At 47.6% G+C, this 25,994-nt stretch overlaps 2 protein-coding genes across 3 annotated transcripts in view; both read right to left on the bottom strand.

Annotated features, from left to right (window-relative positions):
- The window catches only part of ift140 (intraflagellar transport 140 homolog (Chlamydomonas)), a 38,422-nt gene extending 25,983 nt beyond the window's left edge, over positions 1-12,439 (bottom strand). For both annotated transcript variants that reach the window (XM_084485777.1, XM_084485778.1), the window contains exons 1-17: positions 12,349-12,439; positions 11,426-11,584; positions 9,729-9,950; positions 8,989-9,110; positions 8,428-8,573; positions 7,673-7,848; positions 6,769-6,860; positions 6,191-6,297; positions 5,910-6,052; positions 5,535-5,738; positions 5,088-5,160; positions 4,756-4,847; positions 3,683-3,810; positions 3,211-3,328; positions 2,738-2,853; positions 1,643-1,778; positions 1,403-1,534 (exon numbers count right to left, since the gene is read on the bottom strand). In XM_084485777.1, coding sequence (XP_084341903.1) covers positions 1,403-1,534; positions 1,643-1,778; positions 2,738-2,853; positions 3,211-3,328; positions 3,683-3,810; positions 4,756-4,847; positions 5,088-5,160; positions 5,535-5,738; positions 5,910-6,052; positions 6,191-6,297; positions 6,769-6,860; positions 7,673-7,848; positions 8,428-8,573; positions 8,989-9,110; positions 9,729-9,950; positions 11,426-11,572 — 2,154 coding nt within the window. In that variant the 5' untranslated portion in view covers positions 11,573-11,584; positions 12,349-12,439. The remainder of the gene's footprint in view (positions 1-1,402; positions 1,535-1,642; positions 1,779-2,737; positions 2,854-3,210; positions 3,329-3,682; positions 3,811-4,755; positions 4,848-5,087; positions 5,161-5,534; positions 5,739-5,909; positions 6,053-6,190; positions 6,298-6,768; positions 6,861-7,672; positions 7,849-8,427; positions 8,574-8,988; positions 9,111-9,728; positions 9,951-11,425; positions 11,585-12,348) is intronic.
- Positions 12,440-14,428: 1,989 nt separating this feature from the next.
- On the bottom strand, positions 14,429-25,631 carry telo2 (TEL2, telomere maintenance 2, homolog). Its single transcript, XM_084485779.1, has 21 exons — positions 25,580-25,631; positions 24,922-25,317; positions 24,517-24,794; positions 24,314-24,382; positions 24,045-24,192; positions 21,798-21,900; positions 20,644-20,712; positions 20,172-20,313; positions 19,781-19,917; positions 19,490-19,575; positions 19,293-19,391; positions 18,808-18,896; positions 18,490-18,581; positions 18,106-18,222; positions 17,465-17,536; positions 16,923-17,093; positions 16,438-16,529; positions 16,249-16,348; positions 15,882-15,946; positions 15,682-15,797; positions 14,429-14,705 (listed from the first exon to the last, which is right to left on the bottom strand). Exons 2-21 carry the CDS (start codon positions 25,308-25,310, stop codon positions 14,605-14,607), a joined length of 2,535 nt encoding a protein of 844 aa, XP_084341905.1. The 5' UTR covers positions 25,311-25,317; positions 25,580-25,631; the 3' UTR covers positions 14,429-14,604.
- Positions 25,632-25,994: the final 363 nt, after the last annotated feature.

Genomic DNA, 25,994 nt, shown 5'->3' with positions numbered 1-25,994 from the left:
GGCACCTTTAAGGCATGCCCCGGATCCACTTAGGTTGGTGCTTTTAAATAGCTACCCCTAGGAACAATATTTCACACCAACAGTACTGTAGCTGTGCTTGTCGTCACTGTCAACTTGCTTTTATGAAAAATGACCTTATAAGTCACCAATTTGGACACAATAGAGTGAAACGAGAACATTTCAGGTGTTTCTACATATTAAAATAAATATGGCGGAAAAAAGGTAGCAAAAAAATGAATCAATACAGGGATTTAAGTGTCACTTGTGATGTCACGAATGTAAGATACTAAGGTAAGATGGGGCCAGTTAAAGCACAGGACAGGTCTACCACATCACCAGGTCCGGGGGGGCGGGGGGGCGCACGAGACACAGGAGACCACTGAACCACACGGAGGGGGAACGGAACTCAACATCCACAGGAACTTACTTCTGGCAGATAGACACCACCCCTCCAAAACAACAGCTGGGTGTGTTGTGTGTTGACAGAAAGAACATGTACACACGCCCGCTCACACACACACACACACACACACACACACACACACACACAGACACACACACACACACATTCATAGAGATCGCAACAGTTATCATTACTCACTGAAATATGAATTGCCGGCATTTATGAAGTTTGTGCCTAGCTTGCCCCAGCAGTACAACAGCTTGCATCGGGTACCATCTCAGTGAGGGCAGTGGAGTGCCATGCTCAAAGACAGAGGATATCACATGCTTCTACCCTAACCAGCCTCCAGAGGTCCTGCTCTCCTCCCATAGTCCTAGTAGCACAGACCAGCCTACCCAGAGGGCTTTGCGGCGCCTCCTTGTGTGGGAAACAGGACATTTAAAATGACATTTACTTAGAATCATTTAGCAGACCCTATATTCCATTGTGTAGCGTTATAGCATGTAGTGCTTTGCAGCACTACATGGTGTGTGAGGTAGCCAGCCCCACGATTATCTGCCTTCCACTGCTGGTGTCTCTAGGGGGTCAAGGCCGGGGACCTGACGGTGCTGGTAGAGGTGTTGGGAGTACTTATGCCCTATGTAATATCCCCCAGAGCCCTAGGGAGGAGAAAGGGCGCTCGTTGCAGGAAAAGGCGTTCTGCCAAATCCTCAACCTGCCTCCTGTACCAACATGGCCCCTTGATCAGCCCCGGTCTCTTGTTCCCCATTTTCCTTCCTCACCTCTCCCCTGTGACAGGCTCGTGTGGCGAGCCTTCTGGCGCATACGGGCTGTCAGTATGTAAAGCACTTTGACTGCTTTGAAAAGCGCTACATAACTGCAGTTAATAATGACTGAATAATAATAAAATAGTAGTCAGTAGTAGTGAGGATCCAAGACGCAGGTTCAAACAGACGCTAGGCAGTGGTGGCGGGGGCTCAGAGGGCATGACGGGGCTACCTTGCGCGTGAAGTAGTAGTGGGGGACGTGGAGGGCCAGCAGACCCTGCAGGCTGGGCGGCTTGGGGAAGACGTCGTGAAGGAGAAGGCCGTGCTCCTGGGTGCAGAAGAAGGTAACCACGGAAACATCTGCCTGGGGAAAAGAGGAAGAAGACAGTGGACGGCGGTTTCGAGGTGACCCAACCGTTGTGTTCACGGTTGGAGCGCAACAGAAACAGAAGACCAGCGCGGGGTGGGGTACCATGTCTGGGTGAGATGAGGTGGCAGGCTCCGCCCCGACGGGGACCGTCTCGCAGACCAGCAGCCGCGCCTCACTCTCATCCCAGAAGTGGGACACGGGACAGCGGGCGCTCAGCTCGGGGAACAGAGGCTGCTGCCTGGAACACAACACACACACACACACACACATTTAGGAAATGCTGTAATTGAATACATTTGTGTTAGAAGGAAAATGTCCCTCCCTTAAAAGGTTACTGACGAAAAAATATTCAGACTCAGTAAACACTGAGTTAAGGGGAGCTACGGTAGAGTTCAATGATTGACTGAGGAAATGAGCGCCGTGCATCATGCATTCAGTAAACCAAGCCGAGCATAAGCTGTAAAACTGAAACCAGGTGAATCCACAGCATCTATAGACTCAATACAAGTGCCAAGTAAAGGTTGGTATCTGAAACTGTGACAAAAATACGCCCAGGATTTATATCAATTAACTCCACACTTTGAACGTCAGAAATTTGATCTTTTTTGAATAATCAAGATCTACCAACACTAAAAGAACCAAAGGCAGCAAATCGGCCCATAACTACGGTGGAAATTGAGGCTGCATTGAAGTTAACAAAACAAGGCAAATCACGAGGCCTAGGTGGCAAATGTTTTTGGGATTTAACATTTTTGGGAACTACTCGGACCAGTGATACTTAAGTAAATGTGGTCTGTTATTGAAAAGGGCTTTTTTTTAAGGAGTATTGTGATATCTATTGATATGGTGTGTTGATCAATTGACCCAAGCCCTAAAAAAAAACAAGGCAAACAAATGCTGCAAAGTGCGTCTGTCGCGAGATGTGAATTGCATACATGTGCAGATACGCGTGCGTATGTGTAGGTTAGGAATGGATATGTTTTCCCCATCACAGAAACAGCCTATGGTATTCTTTAGGAGTATGGTACATTCAAAATAATATATCTGGCCCTGGATCTATCTTTACCATCTATTTCTGGATCAGTGACATCAGTGATAGATTAGGAATATTCCTTTATCAAACAACATGTTTGGTTCCCTCTACACAAGTCAGGTAGGGAATCAAACCCCTGTGTGAGTGCTTTGCTCCAAGGTTACCGTTCAATGTCCTGGGATAGGCTGCTGAGGGGCCGTCCCATGAAGAAGTCAAAGTGCAGCAGTGTGTCCATCTCCACGTCGTACACATACACCTTACGGTCCGGACGCCCGTTCACCTACACGGGAACCTCTGTTACAACACCTGCATTACACCACGGCTAGTACACCACCTGCACTGTTACAACACCTTCACTGCATTACACCACGTCTATTACACCACCTGCACTAGGTACATTACACCACCTGCACTGTTACAACACCTGCACTGCATTACACCACGGCTAGTACACCACCTGCACTAACACAACACCTTCACTGCATTACACCACGTCTATTACACCACCTGCACTAGGTACATTACACCACCTGCACTGTTACAACACCTGCATTACACTACGTCCATTACACCACCCTGATCATGTCTAATACACCACCTGCGCAAAGTCTGTTCCATCACCTTTACTGTTTCATACCTGAGTGACGAGGAGGCTGACTTGGCTGCCGCTGGCGTTGCATTTGACCGAGTGCAGAGCTCCCAGGTTGGGGATGAGCTCAGTCAGGTTCTTGGCATTGCAGTGGGCTTTGGCTTCTCTGGAGACAAACACACATTTTAATTCTTCATTCTTCAGAATTTAAAATACTAAATGCAAGGGTAACCAGTTCAGGAGAGTACTATAGTCTTTATTCTTCACATTAAACCAAGAGACTGGGAAGACCCTTCCTTCGTTGATATCGTTTATCCATTTAGCAGCCGTACAGTGAATGTCATTAAGGGGCAGGGCAGGGTTAAGGCATCTTGCTCAAGGATGGCTACATGTTACAATTCAGAAATTGGGGATCGAACTTGGAACCTTTCAGCTTGGAGTTGAACAGGCTTACCCATACTGATCCACCCCATAATATTGTTTGAATGTCATATGACATTAGAGAGTCCAAATCCCATACCGTCTGGTCAGGTCGAAGACTTTGACGTGTACGGTATCCGTGCCGACGGCCAGGTAGGTCTGGCACACACTGAGCAGCACAGGGTTCCCCTCAGCCTCTGAGAAGGCCAGCAGCTGCTTCACCGTGCCCTGCAGGACCGTGACAACTACAAGGTCACAAAGGTCCCAACAGATACAAACAGGTCCCCACAAACACCCACAGGTCCCCACAGGACCCCACTAATACCCACAGGTCCCCACAAACACCCACAGGTCCCCACAGGACCCCACTAATACCCACAGGTCCCCACAAACACCCACAGGTCCCCACAGGACCCCACTAATACCCACAGGTCCCCACAAACACCCACAGGTCCCCACAGGACCCCACTAATACCCACAGGTCCCCACAAACACCCACAGGTCCCATCAAACACCCACGGCTCCACACAAACACCCACAGGTCCTCACAAATATCCACAGATCCCCACAGAGACCCACAGGTCCCATCAAACACCCATGGTTCCACACAAACACCCACAGGTCCTCCCAAATACCAACAGGTCCCCACAAACACCCAGAGGTCCCCACTAACACCAACAGGTCCCCACTAATACCCACAGGTCCCCACTTACGGCTGGTCCAATCAGGATTTCTGGGGCCGATAATATCTCTACACACCAGAAAAAAGTGTGAGTGCACACTTGATTTAAGGTTGCTTTCCTGCGTTTTATAAGCCTGCATATTCACACCCATTTTGGTGAAAAGGGGATAACATTCAACAGACTGGTGAGGTCATTTTAGCAGCGTATAGAGGAGTTGTCTCACATGTTTTGCGTCATCTAACCCTGGCTGAGAATAGAGGGAATATTGGCCCATAACGATCAATGGGAGCACCATGACCACATACAGATGGATACACGCCTCACATACACACGGAACAACAGCAATAAACACTGGTCCCACCAAATTCACCAAGGACCCCACAAATACACACAGAACATCCTCAGGGTTGTAACTAGAGTCGGAGAGACACTACACTGACTACACACCCATGAGATGCGCATGTGTGCATGTGTGTGTGTGTCTACTGACCTGTGGTGTGCGGACCTGCACCCTGTTAGGCTCTACAGTGTAGATGTTGTCAGCCTGCACCGCTAAGACCTGAGAATCACACTGGAACACACCTGGAGAGGAGAGGAGAGGAGAGGAGAGGAGAGGAGAGGAGAGGAGAGGTGAGGAGAGGAGAGGAGAGGACAGGAGAGGAGAGGAGAGGAGAGAGCAGAGATGAGATGAGACGAGGAGAGAAAAAAATTGTCATATCTATTCCACAAGCTCATGTAGTATTTGTTCAACTCATGTGTTTTATGAGTACCAGTAGTGTGTTGCTTTAGTACATGTTTAGTCAGTGTTGAATATGTACGTACCTGTACTACGTAGAGCACCGGCCGAGAGCTCATAGACGATGACCTGCTTCCCACTCCACACGGTAACAGAGTCCTGTTGAAACACGGTTCATTCCTCAGGTCTACCTCCATGGTGACACACATCGAGCAGTGCCTCCCAACCAGGAGCATTTGAACCCTAGGTACATGATGCGGTACAAATTCCAGGGACATGTAGCCAGAACCTTTGATTGATGTTAACTGGTGATCCAAAACGGCCCATAAGAATGAACACATGGAATACCACGTGTGGATTAAAAGAATGTTCTAATCACACAGCTCAGGATCAGGTGTGTGTTAATTTTTAACCCTGTCTGGGATGACACATGGATGGCTGGATGCAGCGAGGATGTGTGTGTGTGTGTGTGTGTGTATCGTACGCTTGTATGTGTGTGTGTGTGCGTCTGTGTGGAGCGTGTGAGAGGTTACCGCAGTGACGCAGACCCCCTTGATGTGTATGTGGGTGCGCAGGGCGAGCGGGGGGTCCTCGGCGGAGAAGCTGACGCTGAGCTGGGAGGGGGCGAGCTGCACCGCCGCCACCTGCTGGCTGAAGTGGGCCAGCATCACGTGCTCCAGCAGGATGAGCACCGACGAAACACTGGCCACCGCCAGGAGGTTCAGGCCTGAGCCCCACTGGAGGGGGCAGAGGGTCAGGGGGGTCAGGGGGGATCAGGGGTCAGGAGACAGACAGGAAGGCAGACAGGTAGATGAGCAGGTTGACAGGTGGGGAGAAAGGAAGGGAAAAAGTCAGGAACATGGAGAACGACAGAGACAGAGACGGACAGACGGGCAGGCTGACGGTACCTGGAGCTGGGTGACGTTGCCCTCTGTCTCGGTCGGGGTCTGGAGTTTCCAGGAGACCCTTGAATCAGTCCTGCCGTTGCTAGGCTGCAGCATCATCCTCCACATAGCAACCCTGCCCAGATTGGTCCCTGCTGCTAGCACCTCTACACACACACACACACACACACTCTATATATTTAACTTGCATGCTCTGCATCTGTATGTGCTGAACATATGTGCATGTGCTGAACATGTGTGTGTGTGTGTGTGTGTGTGTGTGTGTGTGTGTGTGTGTGTTCTACCTTTAGCGCTGCAGTAGGAGACACAGTTGATAAGCTCTCCTCTCTGGAAGCCCAGAGCCTCGTCCAGAGAGAGGACGTAGTTGTCATCCCTCTCCAGATCCCACACCCTGCAACAACACAACACGGTCACCCTTTCTCAGAGGCCTCCTCCTGGACAAACGTGTTACAACAGGGCACAGAGCCCGGGCCGCGTGTCAAACACTCTGCCCCTTGTTTCCTGGTTTGTTGTAGAGATATTCTACCGAAGAAGACTCATGAGCATGAGTGAGTACTGCTTTCGACAGTAGCTCAGGAGGTAGAGCGGGTTGACTGGTAACCAGAAGGTTGCTAGTTTGATCCCCGGCTCCTCCTAGCGGAGTGTCGAGTTGTCCCTGAGCGAGACGCTTCACCCTGACTGCTCCTGACAAGCTGGCTGTCGCCCGGTGTAGGTTGTTTATGTAAAGTCGGACACGTGAGGCTATCATAGGACAAACCAGTAGACTGAAACTAGTGCAGACAAATTGAACAGGGCCCATGTGTCTTGGACATAAAGCAGATTCCTCATCAGTGTTGTGAGCAGCACCTGTGTTTGTACCCACCTGATGACCTGTTCTCCGGTGGCAGTGAACAGTAAACCGCTGTCTGTCCAGACCACATCAGCCTTCCTCCCGCTCTGACCGCTGAGCTTCACCTGGACACACAGTACCTCTTCAGAATAACAGCGCATCACAGCAACTCTTCACAGTAAGAGTGTATCATTTCACAATGGGGCTTTTACATCGATGCTAAGTCACATCACAATGACCGCATCCGTTTTGGAAGCATAGGAACATTGGAATATTAGTTATTGTTTGTGTAGAAAGGATTATTTTGGAATGAATAAAAAATGTTGTCATTATGGGTAGACATTGTTGTCTATGAAATGCCATCGCGTTTCTCATGCGAGACCTTGTGTTGTCAACAAGAAATCCCATGAAGTTTTGTGATAAGCCCTGAAACAGCATATTACAGCACCTATTCACAACATGTTCACAGCATGTCCTCATCTCTTCAAAATAACAGCGCATCACTATTCACATTCCCCACTTCAAAATAACATCATTTCAACCTCATCATGTCCTCACAAAGCTGCCTCTCCCAGGAAAACTACATTGTGTACTGTGATATTTGAAGCTGGCTATCAGTATTTTTATTCTGTATCTATCAGAGAAAACCTTTCAGAATAACAGCATACGTCTGCTTTTGGCTGTAAAGTAAGAACTTAAGAACAGGTAGAGATGTCTGCTTTTGGCTGTAAAGTAAGAACTTAAGAAAAGTTAGAGATGTCTGCTTTTGGCAGCTAAGTAAGAACTTAAGAAAAGTTAGAGATGTCTGCTTTTGGCAGCTAAGTAAGAACTTAAGAACAGGTAGAGATGTCTGCTTTTGGCAGCTAAGTAAGAGATGTCTGCATCTGCATAACAGCATCTGCTTAGCGACTCAATGAAGCAGTCCTAGCGGTCTGACCTTCATGAGCTCCTGGGCGCCCCCCTCTGGCCCCAGGGTGTACTGTGACAGCGTGAGGCTCTCCGTGACCACGGCCAGCGCCTCTCTCTTCTCCAGGTAGAAGAGCTTCTGGATGGGGCTGTCGAGCGCCAACAGCATCGCCATCCGGCCGCGCTCGTCCACACTGTGCACCTTGCCTACACACACACACACGCACACGCACACACGCACACACACACACTACCTTCAATGGATTGCATAGTATGGTATAGTACAGTAAAGTATAGTTTGCCTTGTGCTGTGTGTTGGTATTGTGTGTGTTATAGTGTAATGTATTGTTGTATTGTGTGTTGGGTTATAGTGGGTGGTGCATGGTGGTGTCATGCTGTGTGTTAAGTGTTGGGTTATAGTGGGTGGTGTATGGTAGTGTCATGCTGTGTGTTGTATTTTGTGTTGGGTTATAGTAGGTGTGTATGGTGGTGTCATGCTGTGTGTTGTATTGTGTGTTGGGTTATAGTGGGTGGTGTATGGTGGTGTCATGCTATGTATTGCATTGTGTTGTGTTGGGTTATAGTGGGTGGGGTATGGTGGTGTCATGCTATGTGTTGTATTGTGTTGTGTTGTGTTGGGTTATAGTGGGTGGGGTATGGTGGTGTCATGCTGTGTGTTGTATTGTGTGTTGGGTTATATTGGGTGGTTTCATGATGTGTATTGTAGTGTCTGTCTTGGGTCATAGTAGGTGGTGGTGGTGGTGGTGGTGGTGGTGCTAAGCCCACCGTCCACAGTGCTGACGTAGAACACCAGGCCCTCCTGCAGGCTGCTCTTCTGGCCCCTCCCCTCCTTCCCCTCCCTCCCCCAGGTGAACTGGTCCAGCGCTCTCTCATCTCCACCCACCGCTGCTCTGGCAAGCATCGCCATGTCCCTGGAACCACACACACACACACACACACCTAAATGTACACTCTACCTCAACACACACCTCAATATACACTCTACCTCAACACACACCTCAATATACACTCTACCTCAACACACACCTTAATGTACACTCTACCTCAACACACACCTCAATATACATTCTACCTCAACACACACCTTAATATACACTCTACCTCAACACACACCTCAATGTATACTCTACCTCAACACACGCATTACCTTAATAGACACACACACACACAGACACACACACACACACACTCATACAACCTCACTCAACATCACACACACTCCACCTCAATACAAAACACTGGGTCACTGGGTGCGTGCATGCGTACTTGCATGTGTGTGTGCGTGCGTGTGTGTTGCGCGTGCGTGCATGTGCGTGTTGTACATACTCTCCGGGGGGCGGGGCTCTGAAGATGCAGCAGCTCAGAGCTTTGCTGTAGTCGTGCTTCACCAGGGGGGTTCCTTGTACACGTCCTCTGGCGTCCATCTTCCAGACTGCCAACACGCCCATCTAAACACACCACATTAAACTGGTTTCACACAGGATCTACAGTCTGGCTTCTGGACAGGAATGAAATAAGAGCATAAAAACACTGGGAAATCTCTGTTGGAGGGAATTCTTCTTCCATATTGTGATGCTTTTCGCAAACACATTTTTTGTAAAACTGGGTATTGGTGCAGCATTAAATATAGGAAGGAATTGGGTTTGGTCATTGAAGATGTAGTGGTCATCTTACTGCCGGGCTTCAGCGGAGTGATCAATCAATGGAAGGTGCTTCTAGTGAGTGGTGAACACTAGCGTAACAATCAATGGAAGGTGCTTCTAGTGAGTGGTGAACACTAGCGTAACAATCAATGGAAGGTGCTTCTAGTGAGTGGTGAACACTAGCGTAACAATCAATGGAAGGTGCTTCTAGTTTGGACGGTGCTTTTGGTTTATTTCGCTAAATGTTTGTGGACACAGCCATCGAACGCACTGTGTTCGCTGTCCTCAGATCTCCAAGTGAGCGCAAGTGTCAACCCACCATTTTCCCTCATAAATGACATTACATTCTTTGTCCTTTTCTTGCTTCCCATCTCAAAGAAAGGTTCTGTGCTGACCGTGTGTGGGTTCCACAGTCGCTCTCACCTGGTCCCCGGTGACGAGGCGGCTCCCAGAGCAGCTCCACTCCAGCAGGGTGATGGGGGCAGCGTGCGTGGTGGGCAGGGGGTTCTGCTCTCCAGAGGGGTGCGAGAGGAGCAGGACCTCGCCGCTCTCCCAGCCCAGCACCAACAGAGGCTTCATGGGGTGCCAGCGCAGAACCGTGGCCTGGTCTGGACGCTCTAGGTGGCAGCTCTCCACAAACTCCCCCTGCAGAACAACCACCGGAAAACTTCCTAGATGTAGACTACATATACAACCTACCCAGATACTGAAAACATACTTGCTGCAAATGTATGTGTTCAGCTAGTTTAGAGGGAGACTGAGAGCGAGAGAGACACTTTCTTGAGTGTCATGCGTTTACATGACACTCAAGAAAGTCAACTTATTGGTTTAGTCCAACTATCAGGGGCGGACCGTACTGTTAGGCAAACCAGGCACTTGCCTGGAGCCCCAGGCCCCATAGAAGGCCCCATAGAGGCCTTTTGGGGCCCCCAAAATGCCCTCTTTATATTTTTTCCCCATATCTATAGTTTTTATAAAAATCCCGTCATAATAGCAGCGTCGGAATGTCCAATTACTCATGCATTGACGGTCTCCCTGCTAACGCGCGAAGCAATCATGCAACTTCACTACGCCAGCCATGAATTAAAAGTACATGTTTTGCTAAATGTTTCTCATCAACGAGGTTGTAAAATAACTACAATCTTTATTCATTCATTCATTGCACTGCGGCCGAAATGATGGGGGTATTCTCTGATATTATGAATCTTACAGACTGCGTCTGGTTTTCCGACTCTCTGGTACTTCCACAACAAGTAAAGATTCGTAGTGGTGTTAATCTCGCCCATGGGGAAAAAATGAATTGGGGGAAATTAACTTTGGCTTTGACTCTCTGAAGTCCAGATTGAAACGAACATGGAGGAGAAAGCGATGTTTCAGCAGACAGCTGTAGGTTCACTTCGGGTCCATATCATTTCTCAGACGCTCCATTGTTCCAACCTCTCAGTCGTATGCAGACTCCTCCGCCGGCAGAGCAGCCAGAGGAGTCCGCATACGATGGAGACGAAATGATATGGACCCGAAGTGAACTGACAGCTGTCTACTGAAAACATCTTTCTCGAATGCCGCCTGAGTTTGTTGTTGCTGGTGACGTAAAGAGGTCAGCCGGTGGCTCTATTACCACTAGTTGAAATGGGTACAGCGCCACCTATCGTACCGGGGCATGACACGCTTCGGCCAATGAATCGATTTACTCACCACCATGTACAACCGGACAATTGCAGTTGTCCAATTGCGGAGCATAGTCGAACTATGGCTTTAATCGAATTAAGCTGTGCATGTAAACGTACTGAGTGTCAATAAGTCTATTGAACTTGTTTTGGATAAGTTTTTGTTAGCAGCTGTGGGGCCAGTGAAGCCAGTGAAGCTAAATGACACACCCAGAGAAATAAAATGACAATAATATTCAAAATCATTGCCACTATACAATCCCACCAACCAAAACCAGGCAACCATTACACAAACTACTGGAGTATGTTACGCATCATCATAGTCTGTAACACACATAATCAGAGTATGTTACACATACTCGTAATATGTTATACATCATCCCAGTATGTTACAAATCATTGTTACAAATAGTAGCAATATGTTACACAGGTCCTCTCTGACTGCTCGTTCACCTGCTGGAGGTAGAGGTCCACGTTGCCTCCGGACGTGGAGCTGCTGGAGGCGACGGCCAGGATTGGGTGCCTGGGGTGCCATGCCAACTGGGAGGGCACCCCGCTGCTGGGAGGGGCCTCGATGCGGTGGTCGAAGTACACCGCCATGGGTGGGCCACTCTGGAGGACGGAGGAGTGTTTAATCTCACCTCAGTTTAGCGGTTGGTAAGACTGCTTCAAAGGCAGGATGGAGTCAATGCATGACAAACAAGTTAGCACCACATTAGTACTACACTATAACTAACTAGCAGCTGGTTCCCTCACATTATTGCATTCCATTAGTATTACTTTATGGTACTATATATATAGTACTAAATACTATACAGTACTAACGTTAAGTCAACTTTACATTCGAACTGTAGTTTAAAGTCCACCCAGCACACACACACACACACACACACACACACACACACACACACACACACACACACACACACACACACACACAGATTAGCACTTTTGAAGCTCATGAATGGAATGCATTATAATCATGCATATAATATAGTCTTACTGATACAATCCTTACACATCACGTTATGAAGCTGAGGTACAGAGAGTTAAATGACAAGGATTATCATTTAACTAGCAGACACATAAGTTAGCATTCACGGTATAGGCACTGATTAAATAGCTTTCGCGTTTTAAAAAAGATACAATGTACACTTTGGCTCGACCTCCCACGTGTGTCTCGTTAATAGTGTACACTAAAATAATAACACGTTAGGTTTTTAATAACAATAACAACGTGACACTAATCCACTGATGTGGCTAGTATGGCAGCTAGCTAAGGTTAGCATCCGAGCATCCTAACCCTTATTGAAGTGCACATAATAATTATACAACATAAACCACTTCATACGACAGAGAGATCACTACACCGCTACCTGCGGACAGCCTTCGCCTTTCTGTCGAGGTCAGATAGCTTTAATCCACTACAACCCGGAGCAAGGCATCACTTTATGATGCGTGTTTAACACTGTTGGTGCGCGAGGAAGCGTCGCTCTGCCGTAACCCTGACAACCACTTCTGACGCTAAAGGGGCGGGGCTACAGTCATTTATAAAAGTCTGATCGTTTATCGACGTTTCAGAATCTGAATCAGAGTTACTTTTATTAAACCTTATTGTACAGGTACACAAGAGTAAAATTATTAGGCTTGGTTCCTCAACAGTCACATAGCAGCCACAATACAAGATAAGTAAATAAAGATGTAAAAATAAAAAATATATGTAAAAATAAGTAGCAGCAATAACATAATAATAATTAAAAAAAAATCAGATAAAGTAAGTAATAATAAGTAGAGAAACTCATCCCACCCTGGCCATCACCTCTTTGAATTGCTACCATCAGGGAGGCGGTTCAGGACCATATACGGCAGAACAAACAGACTAAAGAACAGTTTTTATCCCAGGGCCATCTGTGCAATAAATAAACGCCAAAACTAGATTCCAACATGTAATGTGCAACAATAATCTTTTAAACTGTTTTTACTTTTTTTTGTTTTTACAGTTTAACAGTTTTAGTTTTTATAGTTTTATCTTATTGAATTTTATACTGTGCCTATTGCCTGTTTGTCTTCTTATGTCTTTTGGTAGTTTAAAAGCACTGATGTGAGAGTTCTACCTCAATTTCGTTGTACCTGTGCAATGACAATTAAAGATATATTCTATATTCTATTCTACTATCAGAGGTCTGTTCAGCGGCGTCCTGCACATTCTCAAGGTTTAATCGCCTTAACGTGGCCTCTGGGTCCACGCTGGCATCAGCTATCCTACCGTTGGCTTCTACAGTTGACCAACGAGGTGTTGTTCCTCGTCTTCTATATGCACTTTTATTTTTATGTTTTATTTGAAGCACTAAGGAAGCACTTTAAAAACTTTTAAAACTACTACTTTGTGTTGAATGATGAGGTGCGGTGTGTGCTGTGTGATTGTGCAGCCTGTCTGTGAATTGTGTATGTTGGTTGATTGTGCAGTATGCGTGCTGCTTATGTTTATGCGTGCTGCTTATGTTTGTTGATTGTGTCCCTGAAGCTACTATAATGCGCCCTTTTAAATTGCCCCTTGGGGACAAATAAAGTGCTTTGAAGTTGAAGTGACACTGCTGGTATAGGCCTACACGTGTGTGCTGAAAGAATTAACTAGATTGAACTTTGATATGAACTCAGACACCGGGTTAACGTGCCGTTTAAACTATACTCAAGCACATCCATCTGTCTTTGGTTATCTCCATGGACCAATCAACAGGTGGAGAGCACAGAGCATCAGCAGTTTAATCAGCATTACCGTAACCATTAACGCCAATGGATCAGAAAAACAAACCCATTCAGATTTCTGAATTAAAAATCGGAATAGGCCTACTGGCATTAAACTCAAAACTCAAAAATAAGTTACATGTGGCCTTAATCCTTCTCCGTACATATCCTAAGTGTTAAGGCAGGAATAGTTTGTGTTGTACTGTACTTCTTGTGTCTGGCTTGTTGTGTTGCCCAGGACATCCTTCATAAACACGATGCAGTGCAGTGAGGGAGATGTTTCTTCACAGGAAGTGGTTCAAGAGGACATCCTTTGCTCTAGCACAATAAGAGTATCCTGTGATTCAGTCTTAATAATTTCCACCCGACCAAGTGGTGGCCCTCTTAGGATGTGAGGGTTTGTGTTATCCACCGTGTTAACCCAAGGCTGGGTCTTGTCCCGTACGTTTGGTGGTCGAGCAATAGTACATTCTTCAGTGTGCCTTTGCTATGGCAATTTGGTCATTTGGTGGACTCATGACCAAGTAATCTTATAGCCATCGAGTCAGGGAGGTCACAACATACAACACACTGTCATGGCAACCAGACACCGTCACAAAAAACACCCGTGGTCACAGAAACAACACACATCCACCAGACATCAAGATGTCCATTCTTATCAGCCAAGGGTTGTGTATCGAAGCAAAAAACTCAGTATTATGGAATGTTTTTTATTGTACAAAAAAATAAAGATATATCCATAGAGCATTAAGCTCTTCCTAAAATAGTTCCATAGTTCTCTCCACCTTTCAACCGTCTCACATCTTACATTTCACATCATCTTAGCTGACCAACCCCTCCTGGAGGGCTGGTGGGGCTCAGAGTTCCTCCAGGCCAAGACGTGAGCTTCATGGAGCCTCCAGCTGTCTCTTCAGACTCTTCTCTAGGAGAACCAGGCTCTGAACGGCCAGACTCCTGCAGTCTGCATCGGTATCGGCTTCAGCCACATCTACAGAGAGACAGGACTATTTAGAAATAGTTCCCCCTGTAAGGCGAGCAGAGACTCAACAGGACATGCATTTACATATAATAGTTTCTGGGTCAAACTCAAAACATTAGTTGATTAGGATCCTTTAAAAAGTATTTAGTATACTATAATTCAACTAATAATAACTATTGTTCTTAAACTATAAGTAAGCATGCCTAAACCCTACCTGCTCTTCAATAACGTGTATCTGAATTCACTAACTCTGGAAAGAAGTATGGAAAACATAGTTATTCTGGTAATTTACTGACTGAATCCTCTCTTTCCTTTAATTTAAAACTGAGGATGTGATCCCTGGAGCGTTCAAAGTAAAAAAAATAAATAGGATGAATCTAACGGAAGATGAGCTAATCACGTCACTGCTGGTCTGCACAGGACATCCTGGAACACTCTTCATTTCCCTGAAGTCTTTGCTGCAGCTGTGTCTGTGTGTGTGTGTGTGTGTGTGTGTGTCTGTGTGTGTGTGTGTGTGTGTGTGTGTGTGTGTGTGTGTGTGTGTGTGTGTGTGTGTGTGTGTGTGTGTGTGTGTGTGTGTGTGCATAGTGCGGAGGTCATTTTCTGATGTCTAGCAGGTGCCGTCTGAGGTGACTTTGCAGCTACCTACTAGCCTACACGCCTTGAGTGCAGCATGGCATCACAAACACACATAGCCGTTCAAAAGCTAACTTAGCCTATACCTGCTAGCAAAATGAACAGCATTGCTTTTACTGGCTAGCGTGAGCCCTATTATCTTGGCAGCAGTGTTGACTATGCATGAGTTTGACCCAAAATGAGACAGAGCATGTTAAAAAGAGGTGGAGGAAACAGGCCGGGCAGTAGAGCAGGATGGGTTGGACAATAGAACAGAAAATAGCAGAATAAAATACAATAAAAAGCTCACATAGCATTTACCTACCAGCCGGGCTCTGATACAAACATGGCGGTATAAGCTAATGTTTACCTGCTAGCCACACGCGGGTCTCAAACAGCGTCTCGCTGAGTTCCATCAGGAGGCTCTCACTGGGCATGCTCAGAAAGACGGAGCAGACAGCGAAGAGGACGCCTCGCCTTACCATCCTATCACAGAGAGATCAGGTCAAAGGTCAGTAAGAAAGGGGTGGAGAAGCCTGAACACACTCCATCACATCTACACCTACTTACTGGTCAGCGTGGTAACGCAGAGCCCAAACAAAGTCGAGCAGTGCTCGGCCCATCTGAGGGGCCACCTACAAGAGACAGAGCAGAGTAGAATAAAACAACCGAATAGAGAAGAGCCAAACAGAATACAATCATTGTTTTCTTGCTGCAAATAGGAAAATACAAAAAAACAAATATATATACATATATGAACAACCGATAAGACATGATCAAAGAGCACAAAAAACAAGAACTTTTTATAAATTAAATATCTAAACTGTTTATGAAAGAAAATGTTAGTTTCAGTCCTGTGTTCTGTGTGTCAATTCAGCGCCCCCCAGTGGGCAGCCATGCTAATAACTTTTTAATCATTTGTAATTGAGCTGCTCACCGGAGCGTTGACCGCCAGGTGCACCAGGAGTCCCAGGGTGTGGATGAGTCGTCCAAGAACCAGGTGGTCGCTGCCCAAAAGGTCGAAGGTCACCTGTGGCCTATGGGAGATGAAGACGGTGACGTTCAGTGGACTGTAGCGTACAGGTGTGTGTCCAGGCGGTATTGTGTCACCCTGGAGAGCTCCTACCTGTCGTGGTTCTGCAGCAGGGGGAAGAAGAAGTGTCCGGCGACAGGGGCGTAGCGGTTAGCCGTCCCCTTAGCCGGAGGGTGTGTGACCCCCTGTTAAGAGAGAGAGAGAGAGAGAGAGTCAGGGGGAGCACAACTCACCAACCCACACAACTTATGACAGCCAGACACACACCTGATTCCTCCAGAACAGACCCCATGGACACAAAGCAATACACCACTAAATAAATATCTTTATATAATACGTATATAGACACACATATATACATATACATACATGTGTAACTGTAGCCACTTTGAAATAAATGACACTATGCATTGATTCTTGTCAGCCCTCGCTTTGGACAACGCGACATGTAGATGAAGAGTTCTGAATCACATGTTTGTAATACAGATCCCCCTTCACAAGTGGACATCCTAGGAACACATCTGTGTAGGTCTAATCTGTTCTGGTCAGGTCTAGTAGGCGATAGAGGAGTGAATAACCTTGCTGATGCGCCGGGTCTTGCCCTGGATCCGTCTCTCCACCACCTGTCTCCAGTTGACCGCGTCGTCTCCAGGATATGACCTCACTTCCGCCACCAGAGCCACCCTCTCGTTCGGAGCCTCCCCTGACCTGATTGGCTGAGAGAGCTCCTGGGCGGACATGGCCAGCACCTGATAATATACATAAAGATTAGATTATTTAAAATCTTCATTTACTATTTAGCCATCTAGCAGAAGCTTATTCCGAACATCTGAAGCGACTTCCAGTGATTTCATCTTTAAGGAGCGTGTCAGGGCTAAGGCAACTAGCTCTAGGATGCCTGCGGGTAGACTTCAGAAACGGGGGTTTGAACCCAGAGCCTTTTGTTTAGTATTCACTGGACTATACTAGCCGTGCGGGACCTATCAGATCGCTGGGCAGCTGTCTATTTCCACATGTGGCCTCATGATGACCACCCAACTCCAGTATAGGGTCCGGATGAACTGTTTGAGCAGCAGCCTCTGAGGGCTCTAGCAGCAGAGTGAGGGGCGTTTGGTCCTACCTCCAGCATGTCCAGGCGCTGGCGGAGACTGTAGTTCAGAGAGTAGAACTCTGAGGTCAGATACTTTGCCACCTGTTCAGGAGGAAACCAACACCAGCGGTTAGTTAAACCAATCGACTGAAGTACAACAGAGTAGCTTGAGAACACGCGCATCCCCAGTGGAGTGGCTAGTGGGTTAGCACGACAGGATCCGGTCGCTGGGTGCTAGTTGAGTTTCCCCTCCGCTCCACCGGAGCCCTTTGAGCGGTACAGCAACCTTTGGAGCAGGCGGGGAAATGCTGGCGTAATATTAAATGGAAGGTTCTCCGGACTTCAGACGCGGTGCATCCGAAGACTCCGTCGAAACGGTTTAACAGAGCAGAGCTTCATTCCTGGACGGCGAGCGCTGCTGTCCACTCCACCACTTTCACTCCTAAGGACACCATTTTAGCAAAAACGCAGTGATGGTTTTCGTGATGTGCAAATGTACATGCGTTGTGTGGCGCCCCCCTGTGGAGCACCATGGTAACCGTGAGCTGACGGGGTCGCTGAAAGGGCTCAGCAGCAGCTCCAGGGGAGCACTGGGGTGTGTGTTCCGTAGTGTTTAGATAGTGCTATGGGGACAGCTGGTTAGTGTTAAACAGTTGTCGGTGATCCCTTACAGGAGCAGGGTCGGTCACTGCGAGGGCCACCATGGTGGCGTGTCTGAGGGAGAGGAACCCGGGCGTGCTGAACCGGTCCTCCAGGTGGAGCAGTACCCGGGTCATCTGGACGCTGACCTGGAAAGACACACACACACACACACACACACACACACACACACACACACACACACACACACTCTGGGGTGTTGGACTAAATGACAGATTTAGAGATAATTAGAGATATGTGTGTGTGTGTGTGTGTGTGTGTGTGTGTGTGTGTGTGTGTGTGTGTGTGTCATCTGAATGAGTGAGCGAATGAGAAAGTGAATGTGACAGAAATTTCGCTCCGTCGTAGACCCAGGGACTTCTAGTGGGTTCTAGTGGGTTCTACTGGGGTCTGACCTCTCTGGTGGTGGAGACGTTCCTCCTCACCAGACCCTCGGCGGCCCTCAGACTGAGCTCCACGTGGCCCGCATCGGAGGAGGTCTGCAGGGCTGGGGGGGGGGGGGGGGGGGAACAAGACAGCATTGCTTCACCACCGTGCACAGACAGCAGGAGCCACTGCTACCTGGCTTAGCACCGCAGGTCTAGTGGTCCCTCTTTTTTCATATCAACAATGGACTGTACCAACTGGTAGTTTGGTACAGTCCAGTGTTGCACCAACAGCGTTGTCCCAACTGGTAAATTGGTGCAGTCCACTGTATTAATAAACCCTGATACCTTCCATGCAGTCGCTCAGGTAGCGAGGGGGTGTGGCTTTGCTCAACTCCTGGTCGCAGGACATGTCGTAGGGAGTGAGGTCGTCGTCACTGGACACGGACAAGAAATCACAACGTCCATCAGGAGAACACTTCCTGGTTACAGTCAGGTTAAGCATGTAGAGCTACCTGTACAAGACATTGTACAGGTTTCTTTGAAATCAGTATCGATTTCTTTGAAAGTAGCATCGACGCTCGAATATTTGACAGCAGCCATTGTACAAATTACCAAATCAGTCTGCCCAGTATGGTCATATATATCACAATATATCTCGCTGGGGCTCGCTGATTGGCCGACTGAATGTTTCTCCCAGCCTCGCAGCCCGCACCGCGCCGCTGTGTCACCATCTCACGGCAAAACTGGAAGTGAGCTCGCGAGATGGAGATGGCTTGGCGAGGCAAATAGTTGCATGTACAGGTGAGCATGAGGTGAGCAGGTGAAGTTACCTGTCCAGGTCAGAGTCGGGCTCTGCTGGTGTCTTCTCCAGCTTAGGTAACGTTGGGGACTCCCTGGGGGCCTGAGTCACATCTGGACTGGTGTTTATTCTACATTTTGGGGGAAAAGTTCATTCATAATATCAAAACGAGAATCGGGTCAAATCTAATTTCTGCCATATTAAATGAGTAAAGGAATGTTTACTGACCCGTCCTCAGGGTCGGGGTCCGACTCGTCGTCCTCCTGGGGGGTCATCAGCGACCGTAACTCCTCCGTTTCCTCATCTCGCTCAAACTAACACAACACCATCACCATCATCATCATCATCATCTTACACCAACACAGGACATCACCTTCACAACCCTTCACCTTCAGGTCACCTTCATCGTCCTCCATCCTACGCTAACACCTAAATCATCATGGTCATCGTCACACTGATCTTGACGGTCATCATCACAACCCCAGCTCGATGAGCAGCTAGCCAGCAGCTAGCGGTTACCTCAAAGGCTAGCTTGGTGCCACTGAGGTCCATGCAGGAGCTGAGACACTCGCCCACCACCATGCCCAGCCGCCGCAGCCGCACCACACCGCTGTCCAGGTGAGACTGCATCCCTCCCAGCATGCACTGCAGCAGCTCTAAGAGAGAGAGAGAGAGATCAGAAGCGAGCGAGCGAGTGAGTGAGTGAGTGAGTGAGTGAGTGAGTGAGTGAGTGAGTGAGTGAGTGAGTGAGTGAGTGAGTGAGTGAGTGAGTGAGTGAGTGAGTGAGTGAGTGAGTGAGTGAGTGAGTGAGTGAGTGAGTGAGTGAGTGAGTGAGTGAGTGAGTGAGTGCGTGCGTGCGTGCGTGCGTGCGTGCGTGCGTGTGTGTGTGTGAGTGAGTGTGTGTGTGTACCAGTGCGTAGCAGTGTTATCTCCTCTCCTCTCAGCAGGGAGGCAGACAGCAGCAGGACTCTGCTGACGTAGAGCTGCTGTTCTACCGGAGTGTTTCTCACTGAGCTGGGGCTGGACCACGTCTGACACACACTCCTTAATACCTACACACACACGCGCGCGCACACACACACACACACACACACACACTCCTTAATGCCTACACACACATTTTACAAAGATATACCATATATCATATACACATTACTGCCTGCCTGAATGTAAATACATCCTGTACATTGAGAGACAAACACCTCAACGCTTCCAATGATTGACAGGTCTGGGGACGCTTGAGATCCACAGTGGACTCAGAAACACACACCTGCCATGTGGGCCTCACCTCTGGGAGGAGGGCATGTCTTTGTGCAGTCTGAGGCCACGATTGGACAAAGTGTGTGTGTGTGCGTGTGCGTGAGTGTTTCAAAGCTTCTCACTTGTATGAGCAGAGGTCTTCTCTCTCTGTCGGCTGCCAGGTATCCCAGGATGGTCCTCAATACGGCCGTCTGTAGGGAACACCACCCATCAGTCCGGCACCACCCATCAGTCCAGCACCACCCATCAGTCCAGCACCACCCATCAGTCCAGCACCACCCATCAGTCCAACACCACCCATCAGTCCAGCACCACCCATCAGTCCAGTCAAAGAAATCCTTCTGTTTTATGCATGACCTCCTCGCTCGACACCAGGTTTGAGAGACATACACAGACAGAGAGACAGACAGACAGAGAGAGAGAGAGAGACAAAGCTGCTTTCACATATGGACGTGCATCCGTCTATTCTCCGTCTATTCTACGGAGGTACCGTATATGTGAATGACATATCCTGATGTTGGACCTCCTGAAAAACGACGAGGGACAAACAACGCTCATTATCCATTGTCCATCCCCGTGTGGTCTCTTACCATTAAAGACGTTAAATTAAAATATAGGCTAGGCCTACTATACGGGACGTAGACCGACTCATTTCACGGATTCCTGTACGACCAGGTTGCCTTAAACATCTGTCGTATATGTCAGGTGAAAACTAAATGTCAAGGGAAAGACATTATTAATTATCTCTTTCTCCGGTAACGCAGTCGTTCGCAACGCCTTTCTTCTTCATCATTCCTTCTATTGGTTTCTAACTTATGCTCCAATCTTTCATTGATGCCTCGGATGTTGTGGATATCTGATATATCGCTGCAACAACAGTTAAGAAGATCTGCCCGTTCTGCTTCCATGCTGTCTGCGGTCAAACAACAACAAACCAACGTGACAGCGGCCGCAATTATACTACGTCATATCCCGCCTCTTGAGAATTTAGACCCTACGTCATACCCCGCCCCTTGCAAGCCTGCCCCCCTAAACCATCCAGAGATTCTACTGATGTCTGAGCGACACCGATGTCCGCATTTCGGGCGTCAAGTGTGGATAAGTGTGAATGACCCTCACGGTCGAACCTCCTGCTCCACAAATGCGGAGAAAAGACGGAGGTCATATGTGAAAGCAGCTAAAGACAGACGGACACAGAGACAGAGACAGACAGACAGACAGACAGAGAGACAGACAGACACAGAGAGAGAGACAGGGTTGTGTAATGGCGTCTCACCTGGTGGTGATACTGCAGCAGCAGCATCTTGTGAGTCAGGAGGAACTCAGCCTTCTTGTTCTTCAGCACCAGGTTCCCCAGCACCCTGGACAGAGCTGCAGGTCTGGGAGGACCACACGGCCCACGGTTCAGGGTCACTCTCAGAGGAAGTCAAGTGGTAAGGTTAACAGTGGTATGATCATGCGAGGAGTTAAAGATCCCATGTCATGCTTTTTTAGGGTTAATAATTGCATTTGGGGGTACTACTAGAATAGGGTTACATGTCTGTATGTTAAAAATATCCTGTATTATTCCCACACTGTTAATTTCTGTAAAACCAATTTCAGCATTTTTCATCTGATCTGGTGGTGTCATGTTTTTTGTCATATCACTTTAAGGCCCCCCTCCAGAGTAGCCCAGTCTGCTGTGATTGGTCAGCACGCCCACACTGTTGCGATTAGTAGTTTGGGTGCACACTAGCTGTTTCAGGCACTTATTGAGCCTTCTCGGTGGGCGCGAATACTCCCCCTGGCTTGGACTTTTATAGCTTAGCAGACGTAAAACATGTATACATACGTCGTATAACAGTCTAAAGCAGTGGTCATCAACCTTTTTAAGCCCAAGATCCCTGACCTCAGCCTTGGTAAAAGGCAAGCTCTACCTATTGAAGCGTTGAGAGAAAAAGCATAGCCCAGATTTTACTTCCAACTTGAGGCCTTTTATTTGGCTAATTGTGTTTGAATTACATTGGCTTTGGTCCAACTTTCAAATTGATGCAACCAAGAAAACACTGTAACAAGCATATCAAACCTAGCTGTCTTGAATTGTACAATGTACATTCAATTCTAAGTTTCATTAAATAATTTCTTTCCAACACAAAAAAATAAAAGGCATGTGGGCTATTTTCCATTTGTATGAGGAAATTATTTTGTTCATAGTAACCAACAACAAATAAACACTCATTATTATTATTAATAATAATAATAATAATACATTTTACTTGCAGTGAGCAGATCATATGAAGTGCCATTGTTATGCTCAGTTATGATTATATTATTATTATATATATTATTATATATTACTGTGGAAAGTAACTATTGCGATACTTTCAAGTACATTTTTAAATGCTCAAATGTGTCGAATAATTTGGACCCCATCTCCACCCCTCTTTAACGGAACTCAAAATACATATGCATGTTCGTAGTCATGTGCATGTGCATGTGCATGTTCATGCACGGAAGCATGCAACATGGAAAGATGTTTGAACTACTTGACACTGACATGGAGAGGCACTTTTGTCCAGGGCATGTGTCCAGGGCAAGGACAAGTGGAAAAGGATTCCAGTAGCAACCTGTGAAGCTCTGGTGAACTCCATGCCCAAGAGTGTTAAGGCAGTGCTGGAAAATAATGGTGGCCACACAAAATATTGACACTTTGGGCCCAATTTGGACATTTTCACTTAGGGTTGTACTCACTTTTGGTGCCAGCGGTTTAGACATTAATGGCTGTGTGTTGAGCTATTTTGAGGGGACCGTACATTTACACTGTTATACAAGCTGTACACTGACTACTTTACATTGTATCAAAGTGGAATTTCTTCAGTGTTGTCCCATGAATACATTTAATAAAATATATACAAAAATGTGAGGGGTGTACTCACTTTTGTGAGATTTTTATATAACGCCGTTATTCCCATCACTGATCAAGAGATAGAGCGAGAAGCGCTTGCAAAACTGAACATTGGCATATTTTATTTGTGTATGTAGTTTTCTATTATTTTTCGGGAGCTACAGGGAGAGCCTCAAAGATCGACCAGTTGATCGCGCTCGATGGGTTGGCGACCACTGGTCTAAAGCAAAGGGAAAAGTCGAAAAAGCATACAGCTTTAACATCTGGTGGTGTAGTGTAAGGTCAGGTTCCTTGACCTCACTCACTAAGGAATATTCTGAAGGAAATATTTGTGGAATCAAATAGACAGAGGAAAGAGGAGCAGTGTAGAAGGATTTGCAGAGTTCACAAAAAGTCCCAATGTCTTCATCTGGCCTAACCAGTACATCTAGCGACCGTGGCAACATACCTGTAGCAAAGCCTTATTCTGTACATCAGAACAGTATGGGCCCGTCTATGAGATAGTTGGTGTATTGTACTTCTGTGTGTTATTGTGTATTATCTGTTGCATTGCATTGTATTGTGGAACGTTTTGTGTATAGTCTTGTATTGTGTGATGCATTGTTCATCGTATAGCAGGTTGCATTTTTGACTCCCTACCTGCCAAGGGCCAGCACCATCCCAGTGACCACGGGCTCGAGCCAGCGTTCCGGAACGTTCTCCATCAGCTTCCAGCTCACACGCTGCCACACCACGTCTGAGTGCGTGCAGAGGGAAAGGCGCGGCGCCAGCACCCCTAACACCAGCGCTGGGAGCAGAGAGGACCCACACACAGGAAGCTCCACTCAACATCACCTCTGCCTCAGAAACCCCGACTCAAACACAAAGGCCTCGGACCAGACCCCCAGTCTCTGTAGTGGACTACTCACCACCGTTTCCATGGATACACACTTTACCCAGCACCTGGGCCACGAACACCAGGGAGCAGTCACAGCCGTCTGGTGGAACAAGATACAAGTTTTACACACACACGCACGCACACACACACACACACACACACACACACACACACACACACACACACACACACACACACACACACACACACACACACACACACACACACACACACTTCTCAGCGCTTGGCAGGTGTTCTCCAGGGCGTGGAGTAGGGCGGTGGCCAGCAGGGAGCAGTATCTCTCCGGGAGGAAGAGCTCCCGGTTGTGGGGGTGGAGCCGGTTGGCTGTGAGGTCGGGCAGCCCCGCCAGACGCCCCAGCAGGGCCTCTCTGAGCTGGGGGGAGTCGCGGGGACCCTGGCCCTGACAGTAGGACCACAGTAACCGATCCAGACCCCCGCTCCTAAGGAACTCCTCCAAGATGTCCACCAGGCGGTCCCTCCCGGCACTAGGGCTGATGGGTACATTTTGATTCATCTGTTTTAATTGGCTTTTTCTTCATTATTATTATTATTATTATTATTATTATAGAACACACACAGAACCTAATATTAAAACCACCGCCGACCACCAAGACCCACCTCAGCGTCCCCAAACCGTCCGTCAGCACCAGCAGAGCCTGTTCGGGGGGACCATGGAGGAACAAGCCATCCCACAGGTCCCTGCGCTGGGCAGTCGTCAGCTGCTGCACCCAGTCGGCGTTTATCCTGCTGATAAGGACTTGGAGAGTGCGGGTGTAGTAGGAGCTCTTGAACTCCGCGCTGGCGGCACCGCACGGCATGTCGGCCGTGAGGTCGTTGAGGGTCTGGAGGGTGGAGATCAGCTCTCTGGTGTCCGAGGATGAGTTGAGGGTCTGGAGGGTGGAGATCAGCTCTCTGGGGTCCGACGAGGAGGAGGTGAGGGTGAGGACACAACGACCCACAGCCGCAGGGACCTCCGCTTCTCTGGTCACTGATTGCATGTCGTCCATCTAGAGTCTAGTGCCCGAATAAGACAATATACCACGAGACCATTACTACATTAATTATTTACTACAGAGGGGATGTCAGGTAAGTCAACCTTAACCAGGTTTCTGGTTGACGAACATGACTAAGTTATAGTGAAGAGGAGAGAAACCAAAATGTATTTTAAAGTCATCATATTGAAACCCACATATGTTGTGTGCAGAGCATGGCAGAATTAAAGATAGATTATTAATATCCATGAAAAACGATGTTTTTAGCGATAATACTCGCTTACCTCTCCTGCATGTTCTATCCGGTGTACCATGAAAATATTTCCGACGACCGACAGACGAACGACCAAACGTTCCGGGTGACATGGTCCGCCACGGTTCTAGTGAAACGGCCCATACGGTACGTTGAGTTTTACATGTTTAAGAGCATTATATTATTGTGTGTATTATTATGCACGTCAATCAGTTCCTTGTCTGACTACGAAAGTTTATTCTGTTTACACGTTGTTGTCGACCCCTTTCTTGCTCTTCCTAATAGGCCTAATGTGTAGAACTTATTTTGCGTTTCTTTTCCATCACCAACAAGGTTGTGGTTGGGTGTTGTGGTGGGCCCAGAGCTATTTAGATTAGAAAAAGGCTCTCTGAAAGGCTCTGGGTGTTCCCTAATAGTAAGTAACCCATATTGCAGGTAATTACCAT

Source organism: Micromesistius poutassou (genome assembly GCF_964030765.1).
Source record: "Micromesistius poutassou genome assembly, chromosome: 21".
NCBI lineage: Eukaryota > Metazoa > Chordata > Actinopteri > Gadiformes > Gadidae > Micromesistius > Micromesistius poutassou.
The sequence above is the reverse complement of the archived record's forward strand: the minus strand, read 5'-3'. Positions and strand labels throughout refer to the sequence as shown.